The following is a 22,254-nucleotide window of genomic DNA, read 5'->3' on the forward strand; positions in this document are numbered from 1 at the left end:
TAGAGGACACAGGTTTAGGGTGAGAGGGGAAAGATATAAAACGGACTTAAGGGGCAGCTTCTTCATATAGTTAGTGGTATGTGTATGGCATGAGCTGCCAGAGGAAATTGTAGAGGCTGGTACAATTACAACAACATTTAAGAGGCAACTGGAAAAAGTATAGAAATAGGAAGGATGTGGGACAAATGTTGGCAAATGGGACGAGATTGATTTAGGATATCTGATCACATTGGACAAGTTGGACTGAAGGGTTTATTTCCATGCTATGTATCTCCATGACTCTAGTTTTAGTTTTCCATTCATCACAGCTCTTCTGTGTGTCAGGGTCATTGCAACGATTGCAGTGACCTTGATGTACTCATATTCAGAATGCTACAGCACACAAAATAAGAAACCATACTAAACATCTGCTTCTCAGATTTCAGCATCAAACAAACTAGATTAACAATATGATTGTGGACTGCATGATAAGAGGTGTGAAACCAGCTCAAGGACTTTTAATCTTAGTTTATTCTGTAAAGAACAGAAGTATTTGGAAAATGGTACTCACAGCCCTCCGGTGTACGCAATATAATACTATCAGTTGGGCTGTAGGTCTTAAGAAGGCAGTGCACTTGTACTTTCAGCTGGTAGGTAGTATCAGGTTTCATAACAGTTACAACAAGAGTTGTTTTGTTACCAGCGTCTAAGCTCTTCCAATCATCACCAACCAAACTATAAGAAAAAGAAAGATCATCACCGAAACGTATACCACCAAGTCCCAGAAATTCTTGATATGTTAGTTACTGTAGGAATGCATCTGTCCAAAATCACTGGATTGCAAATCAAGTATTGAAATTCTCAAATAACATTGACAAGAGGACTGGAAAATTCATGAATACTATTTGCAACATTTTCTTAAGTACAAGTCCAATTTCTAGAACTAAAAATAATGCCAAACAACAAGTAATTCAACACGAAAGAACTTCTGAAGTATTAATAAAATCCCAAACATAGTTTTCAATTATTAAAGCATGAACAAATACAGGAAGCTGCCTACCTCTCGAAAACAGACCTTTCACATTAACCAGTTTATAAGTATAAACATTTGCCAGTACTATTATATCATTGACCTTGCTCTCCTGATAGCTGATAGCTCTCCTGAACCTCAAAAACTTAAATTTTACTTTGAAATTTGTGTAAAATTAGAACCTCTTCACATCTTTTACAAACATCTTAAAGTAAGTGTGTAAGCCAGTACAGATAGTTGTTCTAGAACACGATTGTTGCATTATAGAACAATTGCACTTTGGAAACAGCGTTTAAAGTGTTGGTGATATCATCACATTATAGCCAACACATGTTTTAAAAGTTCGTGCTTTATACACAGTGTCCCCAAATGCATTATAACGAATTTACATTAACAAAATCCATGTTATAGCAGAATAAACTGTACAGATATGGCAGCTATTTTGTGAACAGCAAGATTCCACAAAAAAGCAACAATGGTCAGTTAGTCTTTTATATTACTGTTGGTGGGAGCAGAATGATGGAAGGTCTGTCAGATATTCTGTCCAAGAGGGTCACGGGACAACTACAGATAACTACTGGAGTAAATCAGAAGTCTAGTAAGCTCCAGTATCCAACATCCCACTCTCCAATCAAAAGCCAATGTTATACGTGGGAGGAATAGTGCCCGTAGTTGGTCTATCAGAACACATCTTTGGGACTTAAGGTACAGACAACATGGTGGTGAAATTAAAATTCCAGCCTTCAACATAAAAATAAAATACACCCTGAAGCACACAGTCTAAGTTAACAATATTAAGAAGTTTTTACTCTTATCTTAATAAAAGATTGTAAATTCAAATTACATCACTATGGGCCCAAAGGTGAATTCTTCATTCAGGTAGTTAAATGCTTGACAGCTGAAAACAAACATCAGATCCAGGTCCAGTTTGTACAATCGTTTTGGAAAAGAATGGGGAATGGTGTAAAACAGAAGGATTTATAGGATTATTACCTGTACAGTACAACATAGGTACATGATGGTGGCAAATTCTTTGGGCTCTCCCACATTAAAGAAATTGCGCCACGAAAATCAACTGTCCAGCGGAAATTTTGAACTTTGTATGATGAACTATCAGCTTAAAATAAAATCAAAAGTATACAATCAGTGCCAGAATTTTTATAATGCAGTACACGATCAAAATTAAAAATATAACACAACCCTTCAAAACTGGACATCATGGATAAGTTCATTTCAGACAGATAGAAATACCACAACAATCCAACCCAAAGTTTCTTAACCTGTTCTTTAGGGACTTACCTGAGCAGTTCTTCTCATCACTACTATCAGAGCAGTCCAGAAATCCATCACAACGTTCCAGTTGGCTTATGCAAGTCTCTCCATCCTCACAAACTGTTTCATTCAAACACCGCAATGGAATGTGGGTAGCTAAGAATTAGATTCCAGAAGAATGAAAGAGCTAAGGCTTAACAAACATTAAAGTTTGATGCACTGAAAATAAAACATTGAACACCTAGCAAGCAGCAGGTTAATGAATACTTGAAAGTTAAAAGGCTAACATTTATCATGTTAATTAAAAAGTTTAAACGTGCAAGTTTTATCTCTCCCTTCCTCTTTCAGAAACCATTAACATCTACATTTATAGTTTTCTGCATTTTTAAACTTGCAATTTTCTACTCATTTCTATTTTTCTAATCAACCTGTTCAGAGATGTTCTTACACACCACTGCAGCAGGTGGGTCTTGAATCAGGGCCTCCTGGTACAAGGGTAGGGACACTACCACTACACCAGAGAGAGGGCTTCGACTCACTTCTACTGAAGGAGCTTCTTTAAAAAAAAATTCATGGGTTTTGGACACCACACCCCTAATTGCTCTGGGTAAGTTGCCTTCTTGAACTCCTCTGCACTCATTGGGGCACCCACAGTGCTACTGGGTTGGTAGTTCCAGGATTTTGACCCAGCTATAGTGATGAAACGGCGGTATAGTTCCAAGTGACAAGGGACACATGTGGGTGGTTGTGTTCCCATATATTTGCTGCTGTGTCCTCCTAGATGGTAGAGGTTTGGGTGTGGTGTCAAAAGAGTCTTGGCTTTTTTTTGCAGTGTATCTTGTAAATGGTACGCACCATTGCCATGTGCATTTGTGGTAAAGGGAGTAAATGCTGGTGGTGGACAGGAAGCTAACCAAGCAGGCCGTTTACCCTAAATGATTTCAAGCTTCTGGAGCGTTGTTGGAGCTGCACCTATTCAGGGAGAATTCCATCACACTCCTGACTGGTGTGTGTAGACAGTGGACAGGTACTGGGGAGGTAGGAGAGGGGATGTTTGCTGTAGAATTTGTAGCCTCTGACATGTTCTTGTAGTCACAGTATTTATCGAGCTGCTGCAGTTCAGTTTCTGGGCAATAGCAAGCCCCAGAGTGTTGATAGCAAGGGATTCAGCAATGGTTATTTCATTGAACTTTAAGGGGCAAACATTAGATTCTCTCTTCCTGGATATGGTTATGTGTGGCACAAATATTACAAGTCATTTATCAGCTGACATTGAATATTGTCCAGTTCTTGCCTCATATGGCCATGGTCTACTTTGGTATTGGAGAATTCATTAATAGTGCTTTCACAATTTAAAAACAGATACACCAGTTGACTCTCACAGTTATCTGTATTAATCTCTAATATTATGGATGGTATCTCAGGCAAGAAAACATTTAACCAATGTGTGAAACAGAAGACTTCCAGTATAAGATGCTTGGTAGTTATTTCTTTGGCTTTTCACAATATAAAATAAACTACCTTTCATCCTTATATGCCAACTCACTAACTCAGCTTCTCTGTTACAGGGAAGCAAATTAACAAATCTAGTCCTCCTAATCAATGGCAAGGTGCATACAGAGACATGAGGAGCAAGAGAAAATTTGAAACAATTGTAAATCCTTGCATTGTTAGGAGGTTGGGTGGAGGAAGACAGAGGTAGCTGAGAACAGGCTAAGATTTTTGATTAGCCTTGAATCCAACTTGAACATAGATTAATTCCTGCTTCTGAAATGAAGTATTTTAAGCAACCTTATTAGCAATTTAACTCAATAGCTTCTAGTGCAGGAAGTTTAATTTGGTAGAAGTACTCACGACAGTTGACTTCATCAGACCCATCACGGCAGTCCCTGTGGCCGTCACACTGCTTCCAGTTGGGGATACAGTTATGGCCTCGAACACAACGGAACTCGGAAGGGCTACACTTTCCAGCTGGATGCACAGTGGTGGTGGAAGTAGTTGTTACGCTTGCTGCTGAGACAGGACAGAATTATAAGAGCCCATAGATTCTATGAAACTTTAATATTGTGTTTATGGGAAGAAAGTAAATTCCACAGATAGTAAATCAAAGCAGGCGGTCTATATTTATAAATAATTATAAAGCATCTATAGAAAATAATCTGTATTAGATCACAATAGTCCATATTCTCATCATAAGGCATAGGAGCAGAAGTAGACCATTCAGCCCTTCAAGTCTGCTCCACCATTCAATAAGATCAATGATACTCCTCAACGTCACATTTTGCATTTTCCTATAATCCATGTTTCCCTTACCAATTAAAATTCGGTTTGTCTATCTTGGCTTTGAATAAACTTAAATGACCCAGCCTTGGCAGTCCTCTGTGGTGCACAGTTCTGCAGCTCACAGAGAAGAGATTCCGCCTCATCTCTGTCTTAAAATGTGTAACCTCTTATTCTGAGATTATGTCTTCTGGTCTTAGACGTTTCCACAAGGGAGAGTCATCTATTCTGTCAAGTCCCCTGAAAATCTTGTATATTTCAATAAGGTTGCCTCTCGTCCTTCTACATTCCAATGAAGACAGGTCCAACTTATCATAAGGCAGTCCCTCCACACCCAGGATCAGCCCAGTGAGTATTCTCTGAATTGCATCCTCTGCCAGTATATCTTTCCTTACAAAAGTGGCCCACAATAGTTCACAGCATTCCAGCTGTGACTAATGCCTTGCATAGTTTTAGCAAATCTTCCCCATATTTATACTCTATTCCTTTGAAATTAAGGCCAACATTCCATTTGCCTTCCCTGTTACCCACAGAACCTGGATGTTAGATTTTAGTGATCTATGCACTAGGGACTCCCAAATTCTTCTGTTCTGTAAATTTCTAGAGTCTTTTTCCATATAAATAATATTTTGCTCCTCTCATCTTCCTACCAAAGTTCATAACCTCACATTTTTCCACATATATTCCATCTGACAAGTTTTTGCCAGTTCACTTAAACTGTCAACATTCCTCTTTTCTGTCATCCTCATCAACTGCCTTCCCATCTATTTCTGTGTCATCTGAAAAGGTAGCTATAAATTCATGTTCTTTCCTCATTCGGTTAATTAATATAATGTAAATAATTGTGGTCCCATCTCTGATCCTTGTGGTATTCCACTAGTTACAGATTGCCATCCTGAAAATGTCCCCCCTTATTCCAAATCTCTGCCTTCTATTGGTTAGACAACCCTGTACTCTCGCTAATATACTACCTCAAAAACCATGAGCTCTTATCTCATTATGTATCTTATCAAACACCATCTGAAAATCCAAATAGATTACTCCACTGCTTCTTCTTTATTGATCCTGCTTGTTACCTCCAAGTAATTCTAGTAAATTTGACAGACATAATTTCCCCTTCACGGAGCCATGCTTACTCTTCTTGATCATATTATGTATTTCTAAATGCTCCACTATCAGATCCTTTATAATAAAGTCTAACAAATCTCAATAACAGATGTTAAGCTAACAGGCCTATCATTAATGTTTTAAATCTCCTTCACCTTTTAAACAAAGGTGTTACATTCGCAGTGGTCCTGTCTTCTGGGACTTTTTCAGAATCTAAGGATTCTTGGAAGATTACTGCCTGTAGATCCAGGAGGTATTGGACCCATTTCCTTTAATATGCTAGGATGCATCAGAACGTAATATTTCCACGTTTGCAGATGACAAAGTGGAGTAGGATTGAGAGTTTCTTCTCAGACGGTTGTGGATTTTGTGGAATTCTCTGCCGCAGAGGGCTGTCAAGGCTGGGAATCATTATCCAAAAAGCTGCTCTGTTAGGATGCCACATCCTTGTGCTTTGTAATCGTACATTTCTGTTTTTTGCAAAACCTTTACCCCCTTACTCTCAGTTGTGACAAAGAGTCACTGGACTTGAAACGTTAACTCTGCTTTCTCTCCACAGATGCTGCCAGACCTGCTGAGTTTCTCCAGCAATTTCTGCTTTTGTTTATTTACCTTTATCAGTTTGCCTGTGGCTCAGGTAGTAATTCAAAAATTATTACTTTAGAGGTTCTGCTTTTCAATTTAACTCGCAAGTCTTCAGAATATTTTAGCAAAACCTCCTTTCTCGTCATACCAATGTCGTTATACCAACGTAGATGACAATCAGTTCAAGTTCTTTTCCAACCCTGAGGAGATACCCTTCACCCTGACACAGGGGAGGCAACACAGCCTTCCTGCTCACAGCTGCAAAGAACAATATCAATTATACTGTCCCCTACCAAATCTATATTCCCATTTCCTCACCTCAATTGAATGGTTCCCTATACCATGGTCAGTTTGTTCATTATCCCTGCAGTCCCCATTCACAAGAACATAAGAAACAGGAGGAGTAGGCCATCTGGCCTATGAAGCCTGCTCCGCCATTCAATAAGATCATGGCTGATTTTTTTTGTGCACTCAGCTCCACTCACCCTCCTGCTCATGATAACCCTTAATTCTTTTACCATTCAAAAATCTATCTTTGACTTAAAAACATTCAACAAGGTAGCCTCAATTACTTCAATGGGCGGCAAACGCCACAGATTCATGACCCTTTGGATGAAAAAGTTCTTTCTTAAATCTGATCCTCATTATTTCGAAGCTATGCACCCGAGTTCAAGTTTCACTCGCCCTTGAAAACAACATCCTTGCTTCTATCTTATCTGTTCCCTGCATAATTTTCTCCAAGATCTCCCCCATTCTTCTAAATTTCAATGAGTACAGTACCAGTCTACTCAATCTCTCCTCATAAGTCAACTGCTCAACTCCACAATCAACCTTGTGAACCTCGTCTGCACCCCCTCCAGTGCCAGCACATCCTTTCTGAAGCAAGAAGAGCAACACAGTACGCATTATTCCAGGTGTGGCCTCACCAGCATCCCATACAGCTGCAGCATAACCTCCCTGTTTTTAAACTCCATATCTCTAGCAATGAAGGATAATATCCTATTTGCCTTCTTAATTACCTGCTACACCTACAAACCAACTTTTTGAGATTCATGCACAAGGACACCAGGGTGCCTCTGCCAGTAGCATTCTGCATTTTTTCACCATTTAGATCATAATCTATTTTTCTGACATTCCTACCAAAATGGATGACCTCACATTTATCAACATTCAATGCCATCTCACTCATTAACCTAACCCCATGCAGACTTTGCATTCTCTGCACACTTTGTTCTACCACTCCTCTTTGTGTCATTTGCAAACTTTTACACTCTACACCTGGTTCCCAACTCCAAATCATCTGTGTAAATTTTAAACAATTGTGGTCCCAACACTGATCCCTGAGGCACACCACTAGCCACTGATTGCCAACCAGAAAAACAACTTATTTATCCCCACTCTTTACTTTCTGTTATTTAACCAATCCTGTATCCATGCTAATACATTACCCATAGCACTGTGCACCTTTATCTTATGCAGCAGCCTTTTAAGTGACACCTTGTCGAATGCCTTCTGGAAGTCCAGATACACCACATCCACCAGTTCCCCACTCAATGTCTTCAAAGAATTCCAGTAAATTAGTTAAACATGATTGGCCTTTCAAGGACCCATATTGCATATGCCCGACATTGTTTTAGGACAATTTCTATCCAGATATCTTGCTATTTCTTGCTTACTGATAGATTCAAGCATTTTTCTCACTACAGAAGTTATCAAGCCTATAGTTACCTGTCTTTTGTCTAGCTCCTTTTTTTAAAAACAATCATTTTTGCTGTTTTCCAATCTGCTGGAAAACACAGTCCATTGAGTTTCAAAGTCATGATGTTTAACATCTTATTAACAACTGTTGGCAGTAGCACAAACTGCATAAGCATTCTCACCTTTAACTAACAACATTTTGTAGTGATTCGTTAAAAGTGAGAATGATATCAGCTACAATGTCCCACAGTACACATCAAAAATTCTCAGGATAACAACTTCTCTTTTAAGCATAAGCATTTATACTCAATGAGCACTGAGTATTGTCTGCAACTGTTGGGGCAAACTTAAAGTTTCCTTGATCAAAACTAACACGACAATATCAGTGCATGAAACAGAATTTGCTTTGTACTTTCTGAAAATGGATAGGCATTTCCAATTCAGGTATTGCATAAAAGGTGCTTAAAAAAAAACACATTTAACTATATGCAAGCAACCAAAAAAAGTTTCCAAAGTAGCCAAAATCTTACACACTGCAAAGATGGGCTGCCCATCCAATTTTCATTTACCTGGAAAAGTGGGGCAACCTTCCTCATCCGAACCATCCACACAGTCTTCATATCGATCACACACCCAACTGTTTATAATACATCCTCCGACATTACAGCGGAAGTGGTTGGGACCACAACTCAAAGGAGTCTCTGTTGTACGTTGAACAGGTTCCCAACCTAAAACAATTGCAAACACTTCAGTAACAAAACATTTAGGCTTCTGATTAAGAAATAAATTCTGGTGTCTGACGTAAATCAACAAAGTTAGTTTTCCCTTCTCCCCCATTTGAAATCATCCTTCTCTCTTAATGATATGTCTGCCCCACTCCGTTCGCCAAGTCCCTCATTCATTGCTCAGCTGTGGTTCCATCATCCTCAGTTGAGAGAAGAAAGCAGGAAGATTTTTTTAAAATCATTTGTGGGATGTGGACATCACTGGTTGGCCCAGCATTTGCCTGTCCCTAGTTGCCCTTGAAGACATATTGGTGAGCTGCCTTCTTGAACTGCTGCATTCCGTCCATTGTGAGTTGACCCACAATATTATTAGGGAGGGAATTCCAGGATATTTCCAAGTTAGGACGGTGAGTGGCTTGGAGGGGAACTTGAAGGAGGTGGTGTTCCCATATGTCTGCTGCCCTTGTCCTTCCAGGTGGATGGTATTGGGCTTGGAAGGTGCTGTCTGAGGATGTTTGGTGATTTTCTGCAGTGCTTCTTGTAGATAGTACACACTGCTGTTACTGAGCGTTGGTGGTGGAGGGAGTAGATGCTTGTGGATATGGTGCCAATTAAGCAAGTTGTTTTGTCCGGGATGGTGTTGAGCTTCTTCAGTGTTGTTGGGGCTGCTAACAGGGAGTATTCCATCACTCTCCTGACCTGTGCCTCTTGGATGGTGGACAGGCTTTGGGGAGTCAGACGAGTTACTCTCTGTAATCACATACGTAACATTTCAACGCATGTCTTAATTTTTTTAATGAAGTCTTATGAAAGTTTCTTCCCCAAAGAAAGTGGTCATTTCTTTTATGAGAAGAAAAATTACTGCTTTACATCCCATTTGTCATCTTCCTCTGAAAGCACATGCTTGGATAATGCTGACTGCTGCACAGTAAGAAGAATTTGATTACATTCTACTGTTCTTTAGATTTCTCCTTGTGTTGTGAAAAATACTCTCGATTCAACCATCAGATTTACTGTGGACATACAATTGCACAGAAGTACTATGCTTTAATACCAAAATACTATGAATGAACTGAAATAAACTAAAACAATGGCTTGGGTTTACAATCCAGTTAGTTGAAACACAAGTGCAGAGAATGGATGTGAAGTTACAGAGCTGGATTTGGTTTTCTGTACTAACCAACAGAAAAAAATTGAAATTCTTTCAAGGTGGAAGGTCTAGAAATATGGAACAACGAACTTAAATCCATTAACTGGACCTTTGCAGCCTCAAAGAAAATAAATGCCCTGAAGAGGGTGCAGTAAAATTAAGTATTCATCGATGAAGACAAACTTTTCTTTCTTTGCCGATCATTCGTGCCTCCTTCACTGTCACTCATCCTTTTGCTTCTTGTTCCCTCCCTTCAATCAGATAACTGGGCTGTGGATTCACAAATGCAATTCAATACAGATAAGTGTGAGGTGTTGCACTTTGAAAAGTCAAACCAAGATAGGACTTGTACAGTAAATGGTAAGGTCCTGAGGAACAGAGGGATCGAGGAATATAAATACATAGTTCATTGAAAGTGGTGTCACAGGTAGACAGGGTGGTGAAGAAGACATTTAGCATGCTGGCCTTCGTTGGTCGGGACATTGAGCATAGGAGTTGGGACATTATGTTACAGTTGTATAAGTCATTGGTGAGGCTGCACTTGAAGTATTGTGTACAGGTTTTGGTCAGTCTGTTACAGGAAAGACATAGTTGAACTGGAAGAGTGCAAAGATTTACAAGGATGTTGCCAGGACTAGTAGGCCTGAGTTATAGGGAGAATTGGCCAAGATAGGTCTTTATTCCTTGGAATGTAAGAGAACGTAAGAGAAGGTGACCTTATTGAGGTGTATAAAATCATGAGGGGCAGAGATAGGATGAATACATATTTCCCAGTGATGAGGAATTGAAATGTAGAAGGCATAGGTTTAAGTTGAGAGGGGAAAGATTTAAGGAGGACCTCAGGGGCAACTTGCTTATGCAGACAGTGATGTGTATATGGAATGAGCTGCCAGAGTAAGTGGTTGAGGCAGGCACAGTAGCAACAATTAAAAAAACATTTGGATAGGTAAATAAATGGGAAGGGTTTAGAGGGATATGGACCAAATGCAGGCAATTGGAACTAGCTGAGTGGGCACCATGGCTAGCATGGACCAGTTTGAGCCAAAGGGCCTGCTTCCATGTTGTACTACTCCAAATTGAGCCACAGGATAAAGAGACAAAGAGTTGAGCAAATAAAGTAAACTGAGGGTCCCTTGTAGTACAGTGGCAGAGTCCTACCTCTGAGCCAGGAGGCCTGAGATCAAGCCCCACCTGCTCCAGGTTGATTAGAAAATATCTATAATGTAAGCTGAAACATTAGTCCAACAGACTGCTGCTCTGTCAGAGAAGAACACAAGGAACCTCACTGCACAGCTTGAGGATAATAGGGACATTTTCTCAGAATCCTGCCTAACATTCCACCATTAAACCATCTCTATCAAATTTTAGCTAAAAATACTTGGCCACACAGTGAGACCTTACTATGAAACTGACATACATCAGGGTTTGAAACGTAATCTATATGCTAAGAATACTGTAGATGCTAAATAACTATACACACTAACTCAACATTCATAAATAAGTTTTACCCAATTCGTCGTTCCATATTTCTAGACCTTCCACCTAAAACGAATTTCAATGAAAGTGACCATTTTCATTACAATACGGAATTCTGTTATTCAACTGTAATTAATTTGCAGTCATACAGCTAAAGAACAAAATAAAAACAAATCAGCAGTTGTTATGCGGTTATAGAAATGCAGAGGTACCTTCAATTTTAAAAAATGCAAAATTTGCAAATATTTTCAGTCAGTTTGGAATTGTACATCCCACCCACACCACATGCATACTGTCATTACTTAGACTGAATGTTTATACCAGGACAGTTTTCTTCATCAGACCAGTCTCCACAGTCATTTTCTTGATCACACTTCCACCACGTTGGAACACAATTTCCATTCCGGCAGGTGAAATGAAAATATCTTGAGCAAGAAGGCGCTTCAGTTGGATTTTCTGCAGTGATAGAGGACAAGATAATAACTGATAAGCATTATTTTTTACAGCAATACATAAAGAAAATGATTTACATTGTAAAGACCTGTTGTGACTCCCTTAAAAGAACAACAGCCAATAATGGATCCTTTGATTAGAAAACAAAACAAATAATTAACTTTCAATTAATGGCCCACTCAAACTACACATTACTTTGGTGAAAGCTGACTGGAGGACAACTAATAATTGCCCTTAAATAGAATCTTCCTTTGCAATGCATGAGAAGTAGACAGGACATTAATTCTCCACATTCCTGGCAGTAAATATCAATACTACACAATTAAAGAATGCATTAAACTTCAATGTTGTACTTCAAATGTTTGAAAGGCTGAGCACCACAATGAACCTTCTTGAGCCTTAGGTGACTCTGCCAGGGGTTTTATTGTATTCAGACTAACCCAATATTTCAGCAAGGTAGTTTCACACTACTAATGGAAACATTGATTATTGATCTGAAATCGGGTTCATTAATGGCAGCTCAAGAGGTAGATGGGGTAGATCAGTCAATGGGGCTGCAATTCTTCTCACTCTATTCCAGATAAACTTGCAAGCCCAGCCTTGGACGATAGTACAGACAAGCAACACCATCTTTATCGTGTACATATTTATTGCTCATCAACCTCCAACAAATCTATTCTGTACACCAAAGTCTGCTAATCGTGATCATACATCAAAAACTCTAGATCTTGTTGATAGACTGTGGAAGGAATGGAGCAATGTCTCTCTCTCAGGACAGTGCGTGCAATCAATATTTACAGATTCTTCAATCAAAAAATTTTAATAAAAGCACAATTTATTTCACTAAGCTGAAAATCAAAAAATTACAAAACATAATTCAACCTCAGTAATGTACCCACTATGGTAAAAACAATGACTGCAGATGCTGGAAACCAGATTCTGGATTAGTGGTGCTGGAAGAGCACAGCAGTTCAGGCAGCATCCAAGGAGCAGCGAAATCAACGTTTCGGGCAAAAGCCCTTCATCAGGAATAAAGGCAGAGAGCCTGAAGCGTGGAGAGATAAGCTAGGGGAGGGAATGTGTTGGTGAAGTTGATGAATTGCTCAACCTCCTCGCAGGAGTGGGAGGGGGAGTTGAAATGTTGGGCCACGGGGCGGTTTGGTTGATTGGTGCGGGTGTCTCGGAGGTGTTCCCTAAAGCGCTCTGCTAGGAGGCGTCCAGTCTCCCCAATGTAGAGGAGACCGCATCGGGAGCAACAGATACAATAAATGATATTAGTGGATGTGCAGGTAAAACTTTGATGGATGTGGAAGGCTCCTTTAGGGCCTTGGATAGAGGTGAGGGCGCAGGTTTTACAGTTCCTGCGGTGGCAGGGGAAGGTGCCAGGATGGGAGGGTGGGTTGTAGGTGGGCATGGATCTGACCAGGTGGTCACGGAGGGAACGGTCTTTGCGGAAGGCGGAAAGGGGTGGGGAGGGAAATATATCCCTGGTGGTGGGGTATTTTTGGTGGTGGCGGAAATGTCGGCGGATGATTTGGTTTATGCGAAGGTTGGTAGGGTGGAAGGTGAGCACCAGGGGCGTTCTGTCCTTGTTACGGTTGGAGGGGTGGGGTCTGAGGGTGGAGGTGCGGGATGTGGACGAGATGCGTTGGAGGGCATCTTTAACCACATGGGAAGGGAAATTGCGGTCTCTAAAGAAGGAGGCCATCTGGTGTGTCCTGTGGTGGAACTGGTCCCCACTATACTGCACGGTTTAAGCATATTCACAAATGACCAGATTTTAGGCAAGTATTTTCTCCCCCACTTACGGCAATTTGCTTCATCTGAATAGTCTCCACAATCATCGACTCCATCACACTTCCATTCCATGCTAATGCACATCCCATTCAAGCATTTGAAACTGAAGGGGTCACAAGTTCTGTTGAACTCTCCTGTCTGTGCTGTAAATATAAGCATGAACAGTAAAGAGTTAATATCACTATTTATTAATGACAGTCTGCTAGATTACAAAAAAGCCCAATAATCTAAATGTTTGGCACAGTCAAAAAAAAAAATCACACTGACAAGTTACAGATCCTAACACTAATTTTGTGGGGTAAAAACAATGACTGCAGATGCTGGAAACTAGATTCTGGATTAGTGGTGCTGGAAGAGCATAGTAGTTCAGGCAGCATCCAAGGAGCAGCGAAATCGACGTTTCAGGCAAAAACCTTCATCAGGAATAAAGGCAGAGAGGCTGAAGCGTGGAGAGATAAGCTAGAGGAGGGTGGGGGTTGCTCAAAGTGTAGTATTCCTATGTGATTCACACCAGGAACAATTTAACCAAAAGAACTTTGAGATTTGCAGAACTACTAATTTGATTACATAGATTTAAACCATTCATATGATTAAAAATTAATTAATTAAATCAAAGTTTAAACAAATAGGTCAGGATGGAAAGATTAGGAAGATTCCTCACTAGTTCCAAAAACCCAGAATGATCTTTCTTTCTCGATTATATACTCTCATATACCTTTAACTTACCATTCTCAAATTCTAGTCTTCACAAAATGCCAAACCTCAAAAGTTTTACCAATCTTGTTACCATTAAAGAACTGCGAATGTTGGAGATCTGAAGCAAAAACAGAAATTCTTGGCAAAATTCTGCTGTTTTCTCCCTACAGGTGCTGCCAGATCTGCAGTGTTTATGTTTTGAGTCCAATGACTCTTCATCAGATGTGCTGAGTTTTGCCAGCAATTTCTGCTTTTGTAAATCTTCCTTAAAAGAAATATTATTTCAGGTTAAAGTCATCCATGAAACTAATGTTCCCTAGTCTATGGAGTATTTCCAGCATTTCCTTTTTATAATTCAGACTTTTAGCATCAATACTTTTCATCGTGAACTTCATTCTAATTTCTATGCATGGGGAGGGTTTCCCATCTCTCCCACCCTTTCAGGCAAGTTCCAGATACCTACAACCCTCTGGGTGACAGAAAGTCCTCAAATCCCTTACCTTAAAATTGTGCCTTCTGGTAACTGATCCCTCACAACCATGGGGAAAGGCCTTTCCCCCATCTGCTCGGTCTCTGCTCCACAGAACCCTGTAATCCCCAACCAGACACCCTCTTTGCCTTCTCCGCTCCATGGACAACAATCCTGGCTGATCTAGTCTCTCTTTACTGCTGAATCTCTCCATCCCAGGCAATATTCTGTTGAATGCCTTCTGCACCTTCTCTAGTGCAATCACATCTTTTCTATAGTGTAGTGACCAAACTGCAAACAGTAATCCAGTTGAAGACTAATAAACATTACAATCACAGCTCCATCATAACCTCCTTGGTTTTGTATTCAATACTTTGACTAATAAAGACAAGTATCCCATATGACTTCTTAACCACCTTATCTACTGGTCCTACCAACTTTAAGGATCTAGGGAGGTGCACACCAAGTCCCCCGGTCCTCTGTATTTCCAAGGGCCCAGCCACATGTACTCTTTTGCCTAGTTAATTCCAAATAATCACAATTCACTTACCAGGCTTAAACTCCAGAAGCCGTTGCTAAGCCCCTACATCATCCAGTACTCTAAGGCTTTCCCCTCATCTCTATTTATCACAGCATTAAAGTTTTGCCTCAACTACGAATTTACTGACCATATCTCCTACATTCACATCTTCTGCACAGGCAGAAGTTCCCTGAGGTTCAGATATAACTAGCCTATGCAGTCATGATTTGGAATGAGGTGGAGATGTGCTCCCATTTAAAAAGAGATCACCCTCAACTGGCTAAATCTGTGAAACTTTTCAGATGTTTAGCTGGGTGACTAAGTTTGGTAATGGATTTTCACCTGGGTAAAGCCCAGGCAGATGGAAAAACATTATTCCAGCGTTTTGTTTTTATTTCATTTTCCATTTCAGATTTACAATTTTCCCTTTTTAAAAATCTGTCTTTTCAGAAAACTAGGTTGTTGCAGGCCCTACATCCCTGCTGGGAAATCTTGAGTGTTACACTCGTGTCAAAAGTTGCGATTCAACTATTTTTCCCTAAGAAAAGTTAGAATGGGAAAATGAAATTATGTTTTTGAAATTTGCTTTTTGCTATGTATTCTTCCAAATTCCGACTGCCCAGTCAGTATTTTACCAACTACCTTTGTTATCCTGGGATGTACTTGGTTTGAGTTTAATGTTTTTCATATGCACAATAAACATAGCTATAGATTATAGTCCGTTGTGAAAATAATCTTGAAACAGATATTTGTTCCATATTCAGTTGCACAGAAATGTCTTGTATGGCAAACAATTATTCTCCTTTTTAAACTGCACAATTGATGCTGGAAAGTTTCATAAGTGAACACAGATACTTAGGACTTATACTTTTTTGTTGGGCAAAGCCCATAAACTGGCATATTATATCAGATTAGGAAGTCTTAGATTTGATTCCTGCAGTGTTGAATTTGCTGATATCAGCCAGGTTAGAAAGTACGACACTATAACTGTCTCTAGTCCCCTGGAATGCTTTTGGGCAAGAAAGGTGAAAATGTTACTTGTTTTCATTATTCACCTAAACAGACTGAAGGATTGGTACACACATCTTATGTGAACTAAAATAAGTCTCTGATGTGATGCCAACCATAGTTGAATGAAGCAGCTTACCAGTCAGTGGCAAGTTCGTACATTATGCATTTGACCACATGCATCAGGTAGCATAAAGCACACCTTTCACACTTTGCCCCCAAATCCACAAGAACAAGTGACTCACTCTGACTGCAACTGGTATAGCAGAAATGCTCGTAGCAAGTCACTCTGAAGGTGATTTTTTTTTGCTATAGCTTTAATATGGTACAGTATTGCTAAATGGAAACCTACAACAGTGTGCATAGTTTGGATCTTCATCTGAACCATCTTCGCATTGTGGAGCTCCATCACACACCATGAAGCTGTGTAGGCACCGACGCTTGTCCTTGCAGACAAAATCCATGTACTGAGAACACGATGGATCTATGAAGGAGACAATTAACCAAATAAAACACACCATAAGTCATCAGATTTAATCTTTAAATTATTAAAAACAGCAACTCGCATTTCCACAGCATTCAAGCAAATATATATCCCAAAGTTAAAGATAACAGTCACAAGAAAGTTCAACAATTTATCCCAATTGATCCCAGGGGGAAAATGGGGGTCACAAATAACTGCAAATCCCTTTCAGTTTAGGGCAGCAAGCATTATCTAAGCTTTAAGTCAGTAACTGAGTGAATTTAACCTATTTAAAAACAAAAGAAAGGAAAAAAGCCTTTTGACCCAAGGATATAGGAACAAGATTTCTACATCAACCCATACTGGGAAATAAAATATACACAATAGTTTAACTTTGTAGAACTCAGGTCAAAAATAATTGTTAACTACAATAATGGAGAGAGATGCCACTCAATTATCTTTGAGCAGATGTCTGGCCCTTTTGGCTCATGCACAAAAACTCAGGCATCGCTTATGCATGCAGCCAAAATAGTTAACACTCAATTGTTCGCTAAATGCAAGGGATTTTTGCTTTAGGGAAATACCATGTTCAAGCTCTAAATTTTATTGCTTTGTAGAGTTTTCAAACTGAATTATTCAAATTTAATTACAGCTGAGGAATATGGAAAATACTCACTGCAGTTTTGCTCATCTGATCCATCTGAACAATCTGGTACACCGTTGCAACGCTTGATCATCGCAATACAGCTACCATTGTCACAGCTAAATCCATTACAGGGAGTCTTACCTGCACCAAAGAATGAGAAAAGATGAGAAGAGCTCATAATTAATATAGATTAATAATATACAATCATTTCATGTCTTAATCCAGTCATGTCATTCATCTTAAGACATTGAACAGATTGATTAGTACTGTTAGAATACAGATAAGTGTAACACTGCCTTCCCAAATAACTGAGCACTAATAAAATTGTATTCAATAGAAAAAGCAAATGTAGGTGAATCAAGGGCTAAAAGACTCATGTGTATTAGTCGGCATCAATGGTGCGGATGGTTGAGAGCGTCAAGGCCCTGAGAGTGATGATCACCAATCTGTCCTGGTCCATCCATGTCGATGTGAAGGTCAAGAAAGCACATCACCTCTATTTTCACAGTAGTCTAAGAAAATTCAGCATGTCCACAAACACTCTTAATTCTCTCTGTAATTTCAAGATCTATAATTCCCTCCATCCACCTCCCTCTGCTTCTCTGAGACATTTCTCAACTTTTCTCTCTTTGATCTATCTTTAGTCAGTTGCCAAACATCTATGTGGCATGCTACCATACTTAGTTTCAATAATCAAGACTTTTGAAGAGCCTTGAGATGTTTTATTATTTTAAAGGGGGTATATTAATGCAAAATTATAGACAAAGAAACATTGGATAGCTAATTTTCTTTATAGAAAACAGTGGCCCAATTAATAGTTTGAGCTTTTGATAGCTCAAACATTTAGCTGTTCTTCTATTTCTCCACCATTCAAGATATACAAGATAAAAATGCAGAGGTCGTGATTTCAATACCATATCTCCCCACATAGGAGTTGCATCAAAATTGCTTCTGGCTGCTTAAATGATATAATGGAAACTCGACTAAAACCTGGCTTCAACTGTTACGCCAAACAAATACACATCATTTTAGAATGCAGTATTAAGTAAAACAGAGAGAGAGAAATATAAAGAGAACAAGCAAAACAACTCTAAAACTTTTACCACAGAGAGTTGAATCTTCATCAGATCCATCACGGCAATCATCATCCCCATCACAAATCCACCTACGTGGGATACAGTGTCCATTGCGACATGAAAAGTTGCTGGAGTCACAGGTATGTTTACTTGCTGTAAAAAAATAAATTGTGAAGCATTATAGCTTCTTCTGATAGGCCAGCAATATAGTCAAAAAATGTGCCGCTGGGAAAGCACAGCAGGTCAACATCCGAGGAGCAGGGTAGTCGACATTTCAGGCATAAGCCCTTCATCAGGAATGAAGGGTTTACACCCGATACATCGACTCTCCTGCCCCTTGAATGCTGCCTGACCTGCTTTGCTTTTGCAGTACCACACATTTCGACTCTGATCTCCAGCATCTGCAGTCCTCACTTTCTCCTAGGCCAGCTATTACAACCTCCAGAGGTAAAACGCATCTCTGCTGTGCAACATGCTCGTTAGATGTTTCTTAGTTAAACATCATTCTTTAGAATTGGAAAGCAGAATTTCTAAAGCTTCATGTTCTACTTGCAATTCTTCAAAATTTTAATTTGAGTAATTCATAAACAAAATTTAAAAATTGTTTGCTTTAATAATGTTATTTTTAATTCAGAAAATAAAAAGGCTTTAAATACTAGAATTCCCAACTTAACATCTTTTCAAACACCATATTCATTCGTGCAACACCTCCCAATCAATTAAACTGCTTTGAAAATACCACAAAACACTAAATTATCAAACTATGTTCCTGGACTGTATACTCCAGAACAATAAAATAAAATTACTCAGCTATACTATATTTCAGCTAATTCACTCCTCTTGAGACTTTTATAGCACTTCTGTTGACACGAAACTCAATCAAAATGCTGCATAGAGTCATAGAGATGTCCAGCATGGAAACATACCCTTTGGTCCAACCCGTCCATGCCGACCAGATATCCCAACACAATCTAGCCCTACCTGCTAGTACCCAGCCCATATCCCTCCAAACCCTTCCTACTCATATACCCATCCAAATGCCTCTTAAATGTTGCAATTGTACCAGCCTCCACCACTTCCTCTGGCAGCTAATTCCAAACCTGTACCACCCTCTGTGTGAAAAAGTTGCCCCTTAGGTCTCTTTTATATTTTTCCCCTCTCACCCTAAACCTATGCCCTCTAGTTCTGGACTCCCCCACCCCAGGGAAAAGACTTTGCCTATTTACTCTATCCATGCCCCTCATAATTATATAAACCTCTATAAGTTCACCCCTCAGCCTCCAATGCTCCAGGGAAAACAGCCCCAGCCTGTTCAGCCTCTCCCTATAGCTCAAATCCTCCAACCTTAGCAACATCCTTGTAAATTTTTTCTGAACCCTTTCAAGTTTCACAATATCTTTCCGATAGGAAGGAGACCAGAACTGCACGCAACATTCCAACATTGGCCTAACCAATGTCCTGTACAGCCGCAACATGACCTCCCAACTCCTGTACTCAATACTCTAACCAATAAAAGCAAGCATACCAAACGCCTTCTTCACTATCCTATCTACCTGCGACTCCACTTTCAAGGAGCTATGAACCTACACTCCAAGGTCTCTTTGTTCAGCAACACTCCCGAGTACCTTACCATTAAGTGTATAAGTCCTGCTAAGATTTGCTTTCCCAAAATGCAGCACCTCACATTTATCTGAATTAAACTCCATCTACCACTTCTCAGCCCATTGGCCCATCTGTTCAAGATCCTGTTGTAATCTGAGGTAACCCTCTTCGCTGTCCACTATACCTCCAATTTTGGTGTCATCTGCATACTTACTAACTTGTTCAAAAGTTAAAACCATCAATTTTAGTTTATTTATTTTAAATTATAGCATTAAAACATAGTACTGAAACAAGACTCTCCTGTTCATTTTGGAAAGTTTTACAAACACATAGCACTGACCAACTGTATAACCAAATGCACTGACAATGAACTCTGGTACTTTGCTCATCTTTAGAATTTTTCATTCAGCTTAATATTTATCAGAAGTGAGACATCACATCTTCTAGAGAAAAAAAAATCCAAGAAACAATGAAGAACAAATTAAATCCCAGTGAGGTTCACAAAAATAAATGAATGATTACTTACAGGTGCAGTTCAGTTCATCTGACCAATCTCGACAGTCATTGTCCCCATCACATCTCCAAGATAAGCGTATACACATGCCAGTAGCACAAGTAAACTCACCAGTCTTACAGCTGTTCAAAGCTGGAGGGTTTCAAAGAAGAAGAATTACAATGCCAATAGTTAGATAAGATTTACGCGCAAACAATACATTTGATATGTTTGCATAAAATGGATTGACCTTTGAAAACAAGAGTTCAGATGTCACAATGTGACTTGACAAGAAACATTTTAGTGTGCAGGTAATCTCAATTCCTTTATAGTAAGAATATTTTACCTAAAATGAATTTACAGTCTAATGTAATTCCTTAGCATATTTTGGACTGTAATTTATGCGTACGCAGACAGTCTATTGATTGCCAATAACTAACTGCTTCGGAGAATACTTCCATGAAAATCAATCAATAGAAGCTTTGAGAGTCATGTTTCTAAAGAATTAATTCTGTTCAAAGCAACAAATTCTTTGCAGCAAGGGCCCACTTCTACCTAACCAGAAACTAAAAATGTACTTCATGTAAGAAGGTGGAAGTGGAAGCACATTTCCAAATTAGAATAAAACAGTCCATGGATATTACCAAAAATAGCTTCTTACAAAAAAAGGTGCTTTCATGAGTTAGCCAGGTTTAATATCCTAAAAATTTGGATTGCAGATCAAATAAGAGTATGCTTCTCTATTGTATGCTACAAAAGGATTAGTTGCCTTTCAGATCCGGAAACACAAAAATCCAGATAGTTAATGGCCAATCATGAGGGTCAAAAAAAAACATAGTTGAGCACTCTAATATCTCCATAAAACCTTTGTATTAGTTACCCAAATTTTACTGACTTGGATTGGGATAATAATATCAGTCCAACTGTATGAACACAATAGCCATCTAGTTTTAGATACAGGTAGTTCTTCTATAACACAATGGTTATATTCTTATGCAGCCCCGCATTATAGAAAAATTGAGCTTTAGAATGTTACGACACAGGTAAACCCTCCTGCTTAATTTAAATTAGCGACACAAAAAATTTACCCCGTGCAGTAATCTATGAAAATTCGGGAGACCAAGAACTATTTAAAGTAAAAATTAACAACTTTATTTCTTAAAGTGCAAAAGAGAATAATTAATGAATAACTATTTACAACTCTTTCCTCTAACCTATCTTTTACTTTCCCCTTCTATAATACTATCCGGATAACCACCCCGCCGAGTATGATTTACCAAAAATTCATGTTTAAAAACCAGCCAGCTGTCGAATCTTCCATTTGTATCTTCCTCTGTAGATTTTCTTCTTCTTAGGGATTTTTGTTTCACAGATCATTGATAGGTAAAGGTACCTTTGAGAGAGCTGTGTTTCGGGCAGTCCTGTATATGCTAGTTGCTTGGCAGTTCTCCCCTCAACTGTTCAACTTTTCCCAGTCTTATACCCAAAGCATCGGATTATTTCAATTTTTAAAATATTGTCAATATATTAAATTCAAACTTCATTGGAGGTTGGTATTTGGGGCATGATTGGCTGAATTTGATATTGGTTTTTTTTGTCTCATAGCAACTCACCCAGTGCTAGCTGCTGGACCAAATGTTACATAGTAATTCTCCAGCTCTCAGCATGCTTGCTGAGTCCTTCACTCTCAAAGGTACAGTACACTTTTACACCTTGATAACAAGAAACA

The 22,254-nt window shown here is 39.2% G+C and overlaps 1 protein-coding gene across 2 annotated transcripts in view; it reads right to left on the reverse strand.

Moving 5' to 3' along the window:
• The window catches only part of sorl1 (sortilin-related receptor, L(DLR class) A repeats containing), a 189,525-nt gene that overhangs the window by 28,741 nt on the left and 138,530 nt on the right, over positions 1-22,254 (reverse strand). Inside the window, exons 25-35 of one of the 2 annotated variants that reach the window (XM_043676455.1) lie at positions 20,559-20,678; positions 18,458-18,583; positions 17,385-17,495; positions 16,598-16,729; positions 13,564-13,695; positions 11,624-11,758; positions 8,521-8,679; positions 4,136-4,291; positions 2,309-2,437; positions 2,003-2,126; positions 551-714 (exon numbers count right to left, since the gene is read on the reverse strand). In XM_043676455.1, coding sequence (XP_043532390.1) covers positions 551-714; positions 2,003-2,126; positions 2,309-2,437; positions 4,136-4,291; positions 8,521-8,679; positions 11,624-11,758; positions 13,564-13,695; positions 16,598-16,729; positions 17,385-17,495; positions 18,458-18,583; positions 20,559-20,678 — 1,488 coding nt within the window. Of the gene's footprint in view, positions 1-550; positions 715-2,002; positions 2,127-2,308; positions 2,438-4,135; positions 4,295-8,520; positions 8,680-11,623; positions 11,759-13,563; positions 13,696-16,597; positions 16,730-17,384; positions 17,496-18,457; positions 18,584-20,558; positions 20,679-22,254 lie in introns of both variants that reach the window. The other variant, XM_043676454.1, reaches the window with a different exon arrangement.

The sequence above is a fragment of the Chiloscyllium plagiosum genome, chromosome 35 (assembly GCF_004010195.1).
Source record: "Chiloscyllium plagiosum isolate BGI_BamShark_2017 chromosome 35, ASM401019v2, whole genome shotgun sequence".
NCBI lineage: Eukaryota > Metazoa > Chordata > Chondrichthyes > Orectolobiformes > Hemiscylliidae > Chiloscyllium > Chiloscyllium plagiosum.